General features: G+C 41.8%; 1 protein-coding gene across 3 annotated transcripts in view; it reads left to right on the top strand.

The window, feature by feature from the left end:
- The window catches only part of RB195_012294 (uncharacterized protein), a gene marked incomplete at both ends in the record, with an annotated part of 57,731 nt that extends 45,580 nt beyond the window's left edge, over window positions 1–12,151 (top strand). For 2 of the 3 annotated variants that reach the window (XM_064194086.1, XM_064194087.1), the window contains 12 exons: window positions 1,201–1,279; window positions 1,350–1,411; window positions 1,478–1,565; window positions 2,023–2,127; window positions 3,214–3,277; window positions 6,629–6,711; window positions 7,156–7,263; window positions 9,591–9,708; window positions 9,778–9,899; window positions 11,811–11,984; window positions 12,034–12,091; window positions 12,147–12,151. In XM_064194086.1, coding sequence (XP_064051668.1) covers window positions 1,201–1,279; window positions 1,350–1,411; window positions 1,478–1,565; window positions 2,023–2,127; window positions 3,214–3,277; window positions 6,629–6,711; window positions 7,156–7,263; window positions 9,591–9,708; window positions 9,778–9,899; window positions 11,811–11,984; window positions 12,034–12,091; window positions 12,147–12,151 — 1,066 coding nt within the window. Of the gene's footprint in view, window positions 1–1,200; window positions 1,280–1,349; window positions 1,412–1,477; window positions 1,566–2,022; window positions 2,128–3,213; window positions 3,278–6,628; window positions 6,712–7,155; window positions 7,264–9,590; window positions 9,709–9,777; window positions 9,900–10,120; window positions 10,201–11,810; window positions 11,985–12,033; window positions 12,092–12,146 lie in introns of those variants that run through there. The other variant, XM_064194085.1, reaches the window with a different exon arrangement.
- Between the last annotated feature and the right edge of the window lie 2,027 nt (window positions 12,152–14,178).

A 14,178-nucleotide genomic window follows, 5' to 3' on the forward strand; every position in this document is an offset into this window, starting at 1 on the left:
CGATTCTGGGGTGGTACGGATTTCAGGTTGAGTATCCGTATACGGGTCGTAGATTATGGAGACCAGGGTGGTTCCGCTTATCTCTTCTCTTCTCCCTGAATCACTGCAAGCAGCCGGCCCCTGAGTGCTGTTTTGTACGATGCCTTCTAATGGAGCGCGCCACCCTTGCACGCGTAGCTCCCTTACCGCCTATCACGGGAAGTACGAATTGGCTTTTGACGAATCGCAGGGCGGAGGCAGCGCAAGAGGTGGAGCGTTGCAATAGTTAGCGTCGTACAAAACAGCATTCTGGAAGCGGCTGTTTGCAGTGATGCAGGGAGAGATGAAGGGAAGTATCCCGTCTCCATAATCTACGATCTCGTGTACGGATACTCCACCCGAAATCCGCACCACAGATTCGTGGTATCCTGCCTTTAATGATAAGCCAGCGCTCAACATTCATCAATAACATCAGAAGAAAAATGTGCAAATAATAATGCTACTGAACTTGAATTTGAACTGAACACTAGCCTGCATATGCGAGGAACCTGCCTACACTAACGTGTTTCCTATAAACAACGATAAGGTTAGTTTCTGCCATCTACGACCCGGTACAGTCTTTAGCCATCGGAAATCCATACCACCCAGTTTCGTAGGGTGATGCCGTTAACGACGATTGCAACGCGCCACTCATGTGTGCCACGTTGCGTCCACGAAGTGAGTGGTCGAAAATCAATGAAGTCTCCTAAACAGCCAATTCAACTAAAACCAATGAATAGGCTCCTGAGGGAACTGGAGAGTGTAAAAGGATGGCGCATCGTTCTAACGCACCTCGTAGGTACTAAGGCGGTTCCCACGCCGTTTCTCAGGACGACTTGAGCAGAAATTGAGTGAGACCATTCTTACATTCGTAACCTACATCACGAACTCCATACTGGCGCACACAGGGACCCCAATACCAACAGTTCCGTCATACGCTGTCTTTTAAGAGCTAATTCTTATTTCTATGGAAAACTTATTACTTATTACCAATTTATTTATTTGAACTTATTACCAAAACTTATTCGAATATCTTGAGTTGGAACGTTGAGACTTTTGAAATGTGAATATTTAAGTGTTCTAGAGAACCATAAACCAAGTAGTTCTGATGGTCGAGAAATCCGTATTTAGTTTCCATTTTTAAATTGCACATATAAACACACAGACACACAAGATTTTCAGGATTTGTTTCGTTATTGCTTTTGTCGCTATGTGCATGTGTACTGGACTCTTTGAAGACAAAGAACTGCGCTTATTTCACGTACGTCTCTTAGTTTTGGAAATTTCACTACATACTTTTTCTCTTATTCTTAGCTCTAAATTGATCTCAGGCAATTCCAAATCTGGAATATACCATAACCGTTGGAAATCAGGAAATAACTCATACAGTCTAGTAGGTCTTGACTTCTGTTTCATCTTTAGTGGTTTTCACTTGAAGATTTCTCATCGAACGATTTAGTGACACTTTCTATAAATGCAAAAATGGTTACACGTTTTTTGAATCCTTGAATGGTTCGGAAATTATGGCCGAAAAAGAATTCCGTGACGTAAGTCCAGAGGAAAATTTACGAAAAAAAAATCCGTGTTGCTATGTTTTACATCAAATACATACCCAGTGGTGGTAAGGATGACCCATTTAGGTTCATTCTAACACGTTTTCGTAAATTAGACTCACAATTAGACCCGCCGTCACTGCGATCAAAATTCGCTATAGAGATTTCATTTCTGAACGTTAAAGATTCCAAAGAAACGTCTCGTGTGAGCAGTCTTTATGGAATGTGCTCGCGCGACCCACCTACGAGCCGTTTGCGACTGTTCAACGTTGTTAGCAACGGACGGCGGACGGAACGTAGCGACAGCATTTCGGTTCTCTTGAAATGCACCAGCAATGTACACTTGCTAATAGTAAAAAGTATTATATTCAACAAGATTGAAACTGTTCCATTCCAGCAGCTGAGTTCAGTTCGAAAATAGGCGATTTTATAAGAATTCGTTCATTTGCAGAAGTTCGGTGATTTAAGACGGTACGATATTGGAAGAGAAATTCAAAACTTTCATGTGAGCAAGACAGTCGTCAACACTATCGCCGCTCAATTGGAACACAAGAAGGTACACAAAGAAAACTGATTTCAATCGAATTGGGGATGTACATTAAATTGGAAGGAACATATAGTAGAGTGAAAACGACATGAAGCACTGTGCAATTGCATACGCGGCTTCTCTCGAGGCGATGCGGTGGAGCATAGCGGTTAGGGGCCTACTGGAAAACTTTCTGGCTCTCCTCATCGCTGCAGTTTGCAATGGTTCCAACTGCTTACTCCATACTCCTTACACCGTACGCAAATCCACCGTGCTACCCGACTATATGTTTGAACTACATCTCTGCGAAATTCATGTGCAAATACACTTGAAGTATCAGAATTTGAACAAGAAAAGAGTTGAGTTCAAAAGGATTGTCTGGAATTCTTCGCTTTCAGACAAAGCATAAAGAACTAGAAGCTAGAATATTTAATTGGTTTGCTGCTTTCGTACTTCGGCAATTTGTGATCTTTCGCAAATTAAAGAAAAAGCAAAGTGTCTACCTCCTCAGTATTTGTGAACTAAGCCCCGGTCATTGCTACTGGTGGAGAGATTCAAACTTTCAAAGAATTTCTCGAACGTTCCATTTGATAAGTATGGTACATTAACTTCTATCTTACGCACTTCTTCTATCTTGACTGCCTTTTTCTTTCTTCTAAAACCTTTTGTGAGAAAACTCTATTGGCAATACTTGAAGTCAGCGTATCACGAAATTGATGCGATGCGGAAACCGCAGGGAACCCGTTGAATTCGGGTTGTATATTATGGAAACGAGAGTGACTCCACTCAACATCCGCTAATCGTCGTAGGAAAATGGCGTCGGGGACGGCGTGCTTTCCTACGAAATCAGTAGCAAAGAGCACCCTAGTTCCTGCACCTCTTCCACCAGGGAGTGGTCGAAGATTAATGGGGTCTCCTCACCAGCCTATTTGAGTGAATGGGCTGCCAAAGAGTGTGTAACAGGGGTGTTTCCGTGATCTACAACTCAAACTTAACTTAACTACAAACAAAATAAAGGGTTTCCGTATAACGTCAATTTCAAAGATGCGTTGCCTTTAAACATTGTCTTCCTAAATGCTTCCAAAGAAAAGCACATACATAATAAACACAATTTAGGCACATATGATGGAGTTCCAACGAATACTGAAAGAAATAAGTCGAAGGAATTCTAGTAAGGACTGTAAGTGAATCTAAAAAGTTTTGACGTATCTTTTCGGTCGTAACGGACTGAAGTGACACAGATTGTTCCCTAGACTCGCGTCAATTCCAGAAATCCAACTTCATTTACACTTTCTTCTCAATAAATATACTTCTAAGCAGTGTCGTCTTTAACGTAAAAACGAACGAAGAACGTACTTTAACGAGGAACAACAGACGCTGCAACGAGTCACCAAGACTGATTCCACGCCGACAGCATTCTACAAAGAAAACAAGTCCGCCGGGACATCGAACATTGAGCAAGAACGGCTGCCATATTTGATAGCACACTCTTGGGCATTCCACTACCGCAAGATCTCAAATAAATTCGTCCTTTCCAAAAATTTATGGATGCAACGAAAACGTAGAGGCAACCAGGTACCCATCCGGAAATTAGAGATGACTACATAGCTTCGAGCTTCGAGGCACTTATTCTCGCTCCTCTTCGACAACCTCAACGAACCTCATTAGGAACAGACATCATGGAAGAATTTCTATACCAAAATATCTTCGTGAAGGTCACCACAGCTATAGAATTTCTTGCCACAGTGCAACGCATCAAGGAGCGAAAGGATCATTTTAAGAGCTGTTTCCCGACCTTCGCACTACTCAAACTACGGCAAGACGATGAAGTCTGCACCAATCGGCGACAAACACCGCCAATAAGGAGAGAAAGGAGGGAAACGTCTGCTGCAATGTTAACAAATCCAAGCAAAAGAAGTCGATCTCCTCCAGAGAGTTTAGCAAGGAGACCATCGATCTCCCAGCTCTCTGGGAAGGACTTTTTTTTCTGAGAACTAATACCCCTTAAATATAACTTTAAGTTTACTTAAACATGGAGATTTCGACCGGGTTACTACCAGTTCCACAACTTGAACTGTTTTTCTCAAAACTGTTGTGACCGTTCTTAAATGCAAATAGTTTGATTGAGAGTCAAAGCCAGCCACTTCGAAAAAGAGGTCTAATCTACCAATATTGCCGCGCTTTGCCATAGAAAGCGTTTCGCTTTTTCCTCTTCAAAATTTTATGTACAAGCGGCGAAATGAGAAACCGCAAATTTTAGAGGACTAGCCACAGCGTTCTCGGGCATACTGGAGATGGGAATGACAAATGAAAAAAGAAGATCAGGAGCGCTTCTGTGCATAACATGCATTATGTGGAAAATTATAAAACAAAATAAGGCGACCAGCAAGATAATTTGCTTAGGGCTAGGACTGATTTCACAACAATTTTATGAATGGCATAAATCCCCTAAACTTAGTAGAACTTGAGGTCGCGTATACAAGTCTGTTGCTATCTGCTCGTGGTGGCCCTGCTTTCACTGCACTTGCAACTGTGCAGACAAGATCCACGTACAATTCTGTATGTGTCGCCCGCAGCCCTAGTGATTTCAACTACAAACAGAAAGCTGCATCGTTAATTGCAACAAGACCGTTAAAACGAATGGACGTCAAGAGTGAGCGAGTTTGAAAAGGTGTGGGAGGACAAGAACCCACGGAAAACCTATGTTTTACTAAAACGGTAAAGTATAGCGATAAGGTGAAAAGATATTCTCCACTCCTCAACACTACCGATGAAGTGGGTATCGGATAAGCAACTCTACCAATTTGGAACATCACTTGCTGACTTGAAGCGCCAACAGCTCCTAAACTCCAGTACGTTCATAGACCAACATATGCGGTTAACGAGGAATTACCAACCGATTCTGGTCCGTATCCAGAAGAAGAAAAGTGGAGAGTCGTGAGACGACAAAGATCATCCGTTTAATGTGGATAGACTAAAGGATACCTGACTCGTTGGGACATGCTATCATATTTCCCCTTCACAAAATATCCGTCACGGACCGTAGAAATTATCGAGGAACCTCATTGGAACCTGTTCCTGCGTGTTAGGTACAACGTTTTGAAGCGGCTGATACTGGACTGACTTATTAAACATCACGAAGAAACAACGCGCAACGAGCAAGCTCTCTTTCGTGCTAGCCGATCTACGACTGACCAGGTGTTCACCGTCAGGAGAGTGATCTAAATTTGGCAGCGGTAAGCCTACAGAATTAGCGTTTCTAGACTCTCCTCATGGAGGCTGTCTTCTTGCGCTCTGCGCCGATTCAGTACCGGCAACGTTCGTTTGCTTCCCTGATGACGTGAATCAACGAACAACTGCTGCAGTTCGAACACCACCCGGATGTACAACACCGTTTGAAGTGGTAACTGAAGTAAAACAAGGGGAGTGGCAGAACCCTTTCTGTTCAACTTTGCCATCGATGACATCATGCAAAGAACAATCGATCAGTTTTCTGCCGACATCGTCTTAGCACAATCAGGGTGCCTCTTGACCGATTTCGAGTAAGCCGACGACGTATATTTCGCAGAAAGCAGTAAAACTTCAATATGCTGTCAACCTTGTATCGAAGCTAGCTCTAGCTTATGGACTACGTCTATGCACTGATAATTGCAAACACATGTGGGTCTCCACTGATAATTGTAAGCACATGTGGAACGGGAAACAGAGTGGACGGACAAGCGATAGAACTCATCGGTGAGTTCTGTTAACTGGACTGTGTGTTGAAGAACAACGGCAGCTACGAGAAAGATATTCAGCAAAAATCCGCTAAGACCACTTCTGCATGTAACTCATTAACGAAATGCACGTGGTTGACCCCATCATGAACGAAGTCAAGTTGCGAGTCTACCTATCAGCAGCTTCTCTCCTCGTTACGTACTCTTCGGAAACTTGGGCAACACCGTCTACGTTGATAGAAGGGCCTGATTGCACGGGAAAGGCTACTGTACTTATGGGTACTACGGTACTTATAGGGCCGCTTCGCTACTTTTAGCCTAGGGAATGCCACAAGAAGATTTTTACGCTAAAGTCGTTGTAGTGTGCCGGCGGAAGACACATGGAAGGTATCTACATCTTGCACAGCCATCGAAAGCAGCTTCAAAAAATCGTCTTCGCTTCTATGTTTATATGCTGAGAAGACCAACAGATCGCCTCGTTTAACGAGTCCTGAGGAGTTTATCGGGTTTATCTGGAAGCTGGAAAATGCTACTTTGTCGATAGCGGAAGTTCTGAACCGAGATGGCGAAAGAGGACTCTAGGAAACTTGGCGTGGATAGACAGTTCAGACGAGGCGCAAGGTTCCGCAGGATATGGAGTAGCGACGAATAGATTGATTCTGTTCGAGCCCTCGCCGAAGGTAGAGGAGGTTCATAGAGCTGCGTTTTAAGATGACACAACTTGGCGAAGACGCGAGCAATCGCGTCAGGCGATAATATCAGCCCGCCGATTGAGTCAAGTTAAGTCACGCAAAACTAAAGTGGGTTATTTTTAGTGTCAACACTAATGGAAAACGTCGCGGTTGCCAATGATGACATCAATGAACTCGCAAACGATTTCGTTCGTTTACAACAAATGGTGAGCTCCTTCTTAAGTAAATTTTTAGATTTGTTCAATGGAAGAAAATGGGCTATTGATGAGAACTCAGTGATGTTCGAAAATTCGCTCGTGGCAATAAGAGAAGTCCGTTCTAACAAGCCTCATAGGAACTGAAACAGCTTCCCATGCCATTTTTGAGTGAGATTAGGGAATTCCGCGTGGCCACACTCATGTTCGTAATCTACAACTCGAACTCTATATTGCCCCATAGAGACCCTAGCATCGTCAATTTTGTGATCCTCCCCTTACACAGATGTGTTGTCTCAATGTTTTCCAGCTGATCGTATTCTGGTGCAGGCTATTCCACTACCCCCTACAAGACAGAAGATAACCAAATAAAGCGATATACCGAACTTTAAAGTCACAGCGCACAAATATCCAATACGATCACATCCACTAATCAAAATATTGGCTTTGTTGCAGATTAAACCACTAGTAACTCCTAAGATTAGGGATCCGTTGGTGAAAACGATACGCAAAAATCAAGAACAGTTCCAGCATCTTATCTCCACAGCAATCGCAAACCTATTTGTAAGTTTCAAATCTAGTTCCTTAATTTCTTCAAATTGATGAAATCAAAACAGCATTGTTTCCTTCAACGACAAAATGTCAAACCAACTATCTCTAACTTACCTCACTTATCTTTCTTACAGCCAAAAAAAAACTTGTAAAATCAGTCATTTATATGAGCTTAGCCGCGTCTCGAAGTCCGACTGCTATCTAGGCGTCGAGGCTCACCTTCCACTAAACTTACTGGTCCATCTGAGCTTACACTGTGGAATGAACAGTGTAGAACGTGTCTGTCATTGTCGAGTGAACTTCAAGGAGCTGAATACTGACGTATCTCTGTGCTCGGTTTGGTGAACTACAGGAAACACACAACAGAGACCGTAACGTTGTTAACGTCGACAACCAGACTACTTCAGTAATGTTGATAAGAAGCGAGAAGCAACGCAATAGCTATGCGTCCAGAAGAGTATGATAGAGGAAGCAGAGAAAAAATAAGATCTAAATCCGCCTTTGTACGACTGTTGAATCGCAGATTAAAACTCTACGTATTTTAAGCACTTGCGCACCTTGCCTCTACAGATCATGACAAAAGAACCATGAGATTATTGATGGGTGAAATCTACCCGTTGATAACCTCGACACTTAGGCGGATATTGTTGCAATCGATGTGGATCCAAAGAGGGGACTCGAATAACAATCTAGTGTGCTTGGAAAATAGTAGTGCTTTCCGAAACAAACGTTCGTCATCGGCAATAGTCTGATGGAGTCATGTTGACCTCTTCACCGTTTACACTTTCAAGAGGGATCACTAATGACATCAGCTTATCTGATAAGTCAATATCACTAACTATCCTGAAGAGCAGAGAAGGCATGAGACGAGAACTCCCAATTTCGATTCGACCACATTCTTGCTAGACGGATTCTTCTTATAATTCGAAAATATTGAGCTGTTCGAGACACTGGGTTCAACTCCGGCCACCACCTAGTCCTTTTCAGCCTCCGGATATCACTGCAGAAAATAAACAGAGGTTCCGCCTTAGAAGAACATACATGGTTTGAAAGTCCGCCAGCGTGTGTTTATCCATCTCGCGCTCGGAAAAAGCCTTATGATGAGGTTAATTTATAAAGTGTATCCAGGGCGCTGCGAAAAAAAAACTTCCTTTCATTGCCGCGAAGAAGATCACATTTGCATCTGAGGAGAACTGTAGCTCCATTGCTTGTTATTTCAACCAGAAGAAGCATCCGAAGAGGAATTTGCATGGTTAGCTGCAACCATATCGCGATGACGGATGGATTCCAAGATGGAAAGAGCTTGAAAGCCTGGAGTTTACAATAAGTTGAGAAAGCTCTGTAGTTTATACGTCAGTATAGGAGCAAAATAAAGGATTGTTCATCGTTATTCAACATTGCAAGTTGAGTCGCTGACGGTGTCGCAAACCTTCCAATCCAGAAGTAGTTCTCCAATTTCTCACTGAAGCAGCAATCACCTGAGTCCCTGGACTCAAGCACGCGCGGGGAGATGGGTTCGTCTTCAGAATGGCGTGAATCGATCAATAACTGCTGCGCACCTCATCCAAGTACAATTCATCGTTTGAAGTGGGAACTGGAGTAAAAAAAAAAGGTTCACCACCACAATCATTCCTGTTCTATTAGGAAAAAATTGAGAGTTTGTTCGATTTTGAATACGACGACGATGTTTTAATGTTTGCGGTAAGCAGCGCTTAGCCGCAACAAATTTTCGACCTCGTATCGAAGCTAGATGCAGAGTATGGACTACGTTTCCTGCTTTGTAAAGCTAAGTGAGTGCGGGTCTCCCCGAAACCTTCAACTGAATTCGATACAAACTATGGACTGCGTACATCATTTGACTACATTTGCTATACCCTCTCAGAACAAACAAATACAGTCGGCTCAAAATGACATGAAGCACGAGCAGTTGTGTAAGCGTCTGGGCTCGAAGCGGCGTGGTGGGGCGTGGCGGTTGGGACCGTGTAAGGATCCTCGCTACCGCCATCCATCTCTGCAGTTCGCCATGGTCCCATCTGGATTCCAGCACCTGCGCTCCACCGCGCCTCTTCGGTCGCAGACGCTTACGCAATTGTCCGTGCTTCATGTCGTTTTGACCCAACTGTAAATACATAAAATTCGCTTGCTCTAACTCCTTTCTCCACAGACAAAACCTCGACTCGTCCAAAAAATAAAAAATAAAAAATAAAGAAAACAATATTCTGGTGTGAAATATGATCAATACAAGCAACCAACTTCGGAATTAAGCATGAACCCATTTCAAGAAAAAACAAGAGTTTATTATTGGTCGCATATTTATCAAATCGGAGCTCACTTTTAAGGTAGCTATAGTAGATATTTCGCCGCAATGTGAAAACCTCTTGAATATTTGGGACGGAATGGGCAAATATGTATGCAACTGGATTTCTGCACCAGCGCAAGGACTATGGGTGGCAAGTAGTGGGTGATATATCCTATGTATTTTACTATAAAACTACACCGTTAGAAGTGTAAATTTGAAATCTCTAGTGTTTTGTGCAATCGGATCAGTTGCTATCTATCATGCGTTCTTTAACATCGCTAGATTCATGAACAAGTATGCCGAATCAACTCGAGATATTTATCAAAGAAAAAGAAAACGACGGGACAAGGTAAACAGTTTTTCTTTTCAAAGCTGTCTAAGGAGAATACGATGTCCCTCAATACTAGAACAAAATCACTGTCAGTATGCAAATTTTAAACGTTTGACAAGAGGTTAAAAGGGTAAGTGCTGTCAACGAGACCCAAACGCCTGACCCAACAAGCGTTGTGACCCCTCTCTTTCGATATGTTATTTCTTGGTATACTTTAATATTTCACTCATTTCGTTGAGAACGCGTTACGTTGGACCATTCTCCTCGATGTTCATTCCGGCATACTGATATCTGAATTTTATCTACTGGGAACAGTAAAGTAATTTCACATCGAGAAGTGAAGTAAGGCTATTCGCTAACAAGACCCTTAATAACTGCGATTTCTGTACGACCGTGACACTTAGCACGTTTGCCTGCAGTCGCGATCTGCCTTCGAATGGGGGTGAGCAAAAAACGGAAGGATTCCGTGTTAAGAAGAGTAGATGAGTTGCGACGACTCGCCATGATAAATGCACGTCCTAATAACCACACATCTCTAGCCATCAAAAAAAAAGTTTGGAATTCTAAATTATCTATTCTAATCGGACTTCGAATTGGAACTCACCAACATTTTTCCGTTTGCAGTGCATCAGTTTAGCTCGTATAAATTTGAAACGAACTGATATTCGATTTGACGTCATAGTAAAATGAAACATCTATCTCTTCGCCAACACATTTCCTGAAACGCAGAAGCATTTTATAATTTGTAGACCAATACATGTTTTTTAAACTAGGGGTATTTCATATAAGGGTAGGCAAGCATGATTTCAGAGAAAAAAAAAAGATACTTTATGAACATCTAAAGTATGCAGAAGTGAAAACCCAGTAAAATTAAAATGATAGAATAAAATTCATTTCCAAGCAGTAAGCAGGGTTTTTTTTTTAATAAGATAAATTTTGTCGACTTCAAGAGAACTTGGGATACGCGGCAAGAGAATGAGGGTCATAGTCTGGTATGATGCAGTTGGAAGTGCTCAACTTGACAGCACAACATGGTTGACGACCAACTAATTGACAGCAGTGGGAATCGAGGTGGGACCACCGCGAACTGCAGAATGTTGCTAGCAGAGGTCCTCACTCGATCTTTACCGCTACGCTCCACCTCATCGCTTCGAGCGCAACCGCTTACGCAACCGCACCGTGCTTCATGTCGTCTTGACTCTACTATACATCTGCGCGAAGTTATGTGGTGCAAAAAATAAGTAAATAAATAAAGAAGACAGTTATCCGGCTGTACATGGCTGCTGGTCAGTCAGCCATCCTTGTAGCAATGCTAATTCCTGATACAATCACTGACAGTCTCGATTAAAGTCAACTAAAGTCAACTGATGTACACTTAGCTAAGATATTCGTAACGCAAGTTGCGCTTCTTCACCCCTACGATATAGCAGGGTCAAAACTACATGAAACACGACGCAGTTACACAAGCGGCTGCGCTCGAAGCGGCGCGGTGGAGCGTAGCAGTTGAAATCGATCTGGAACCACCGCGAACTGCAGCTTCCCCTTCGACCCTAACCGCTACTACTCCACCGCATCGCTTCGAGCGCTGCTACTTACGCAACCACACAACAAAACCACTTTGTTTCTTGTTTCTGCCGTTTTGAAACCACTACACGTTGATCCATTTGTCGAAACCAGGATTGAGGTCCGCGTAAAATATTTGTTCGCAATGCAGCCGCTTGCTGTATAAAACCTGTAAAAAATATAAAATGTATTGTAAACAACGCAAAGCTTTAGTAGGTCAGATCAAACTTCGTTCTTTTGTTGTTTTAAAGTGATAAGAAAAACACGAGAAGTAAAAACTGTCATTCCGTAGAGTTTACCACATACTTATCGTCAGTCATAACACATTCTTTTCTCACCAGAGCTCTGACTTTCTTAATTTTCCAGTTCGAATATGTTATGAAGGCCTTAAAAGAGGCTAAACGTAGCAGCTCGTCGAGTGGAAGCAAAGAAGGATACTCGCAGTCCACTGATCAACTACAAAGAAAGGAAGAAAATCAATCGATAGGAATAAAATCGAATTCAAATCTGTCAACAAAGTCTCGTGAAAATACTACAAGCGTTACTAATTCTCGGAAAAGTTTACAAGGAACCCAGCGTTCGGAAATAGCAACAAATTGCTCAAAAACTGATGATAATTCGAACATTCCGGGAACTTCGTAGAAAAGGTGGATTTCGTTTTCAAAAAAAAAAAAAACTCTAGCACTTAGCTTAGTGTTTCAGAGTGAAACAAATTCAAACGACGATTCTACAAAGAAGAAATTATGGAAGTTTAATGGAAATATAATTCAAATTTAAACTTTGTAAATGCACGAGAATTGGATGTGAATTAGATTTAACTGAATGAATATTTTTGATGTGGATTGTTTATTGGACTTTTTTCAACTAGTTACTAATTTCTTTCCAAAGAAATCTCAAAGTGAAAAGTTTGATGTGTATGTAACATTAAGAATGAAAGAAGCTAATGATTGACTTTTTTCCAGAAAGATTAATAGGATCACAAGGACCTTCATTGTCACTAACTTTGTGCAATCCAGGGAGTTTATGATCTTAAATTAAGATCAATCTGCGATCGAAGACTACTATGAATATACGGTGTACAGCTAGCATTATGAAAAACTTGATTGATAAATGAAAAAAAAAATAAAATATATATAAAGTAGTAAAAAATACAATGCATTTTTATATACATACGTATATAAAAATATAATATAATAAACAATAGATAAATTGAAAGGGTATGACTTACACTTACAAAACCAACAGCAGAACTGTCGAACGAAAACGGCGCATTGCATCATGCATCGATCCCCGAATCGATTGTAGATCACCGAATGGTATGCGATGCTCTGAATTAAGCATAGAAGTGTGTATATATGTGTGGATAAGTAAAATTTCAGCTTACCTAGTCAACTTTTCAATCGTTGAACCCATCAGGCACAGTCTCATGATGTTTTCGAGGGAGATACCAGAAAAATTCACCGGAATGCCATGGAACACGGTGGTACGGTGATCAAAACGTCGCTGATCAATAAATATGTTTGCACTGTGAGTATCCATCGGTCCATCAGTCTTTTCACGAAATTTCATCGAGAACTTTCTTTTTTGTTCTTTTCTTGTTCTTGTCACATTCTAATAACCATAGGAAATGTAAGTTCTAAAACAGAATTGACACAAAATTTTTCTATTTTTATGAAGCATTACTTTCTTTCCTTACCGAGTAAGATCATCTTGGAGGGCATGCTCAAATTAAAAAAATAAAAGAAAACATATTCCAAACCAAGCTGTTCTAAAAATTATTAGCTTGCTCTGGACGGGTGTAGCGCAGTCGGCAAGAGGTTCCGCTGCCCACACGATCGATCGGAGGTTCGAATCCGCCCTAGTGCTCACAAAGCCCTTCACTCCTCCGGGGTCGATAAATTGGTACCAGACTTGTCTGGGAGGATAAAAAACACTGACTTGACACATCGGCTAGCCACCGCAAGTCATTCTCTAGGCCACTCACACGTCCGTGAACCTCAAACGATTCAGAATTGAAGTGAACGTGGGGGGCGGATCCCAAGCGGATTGATTTACGCCAGAAACTTTATCCTTCACTTTATTAGTTTGCTCTTAATCGTCCTTTAATTGGGATGATGAGAACGAACTCAGGATATCGGGGACCCATCCTATATATTGTAGGGTTAAAACAACATTAAGCAAACTGTTGTTGCGTAAGCGGCTGGAATTGAGGTCGGACCGAATCGCGAAGAGCAGCAGCAAAGAATGGTGCTACTAAGGAGGTCCTACCACGATCCTAACCGCTACGCTCCATCGCACCGTTTCGAGAGAAGCAGTTGCACCGTCTCTCATGTCGTTGTGACTCTACTATAGGGGAGGGGGATGGGGATCTCGCCTACCCCCGAATCCAAGGAACTATGCATCTAAGTTCTTCACTATAACTATAACTGCGTTCCTCATAGGTGGTTGGTGAGTAGTAGTAGTTCATTTCTAGTCGCTGTTCTATAATATTCTCACTGTTTACGTGTTTATTTTATTCCGTTTCTTTTATTATTCTTTTCCTTTGGTTCTTCTCTTTGTTATTATGAACAGTAGCAGATGGCGTTAACTAAGTAGATAAGAGCCAAATGTATTGATGAGTTGTACATAGCTGTTAAAATTACCTCAGTAATTGTGTACGATATGGAAAAACTTGGTAAAGCAACGTTTACTGTAATAGGACAAACGATTATATAACAGTAATTAACTGAAGAAC

Source organism: Necator americanus, chromosome III, assembly GCF_031761385.1.
Source record: "Necator americanus strain Aroian chromosome III, whole genome shotgun sequence".
NCBI lineage: Eukaryota > Metazoa > Nematoda > Chromadorea > Rhabditida > Ancylostomatidae > Necator > Necator americanus.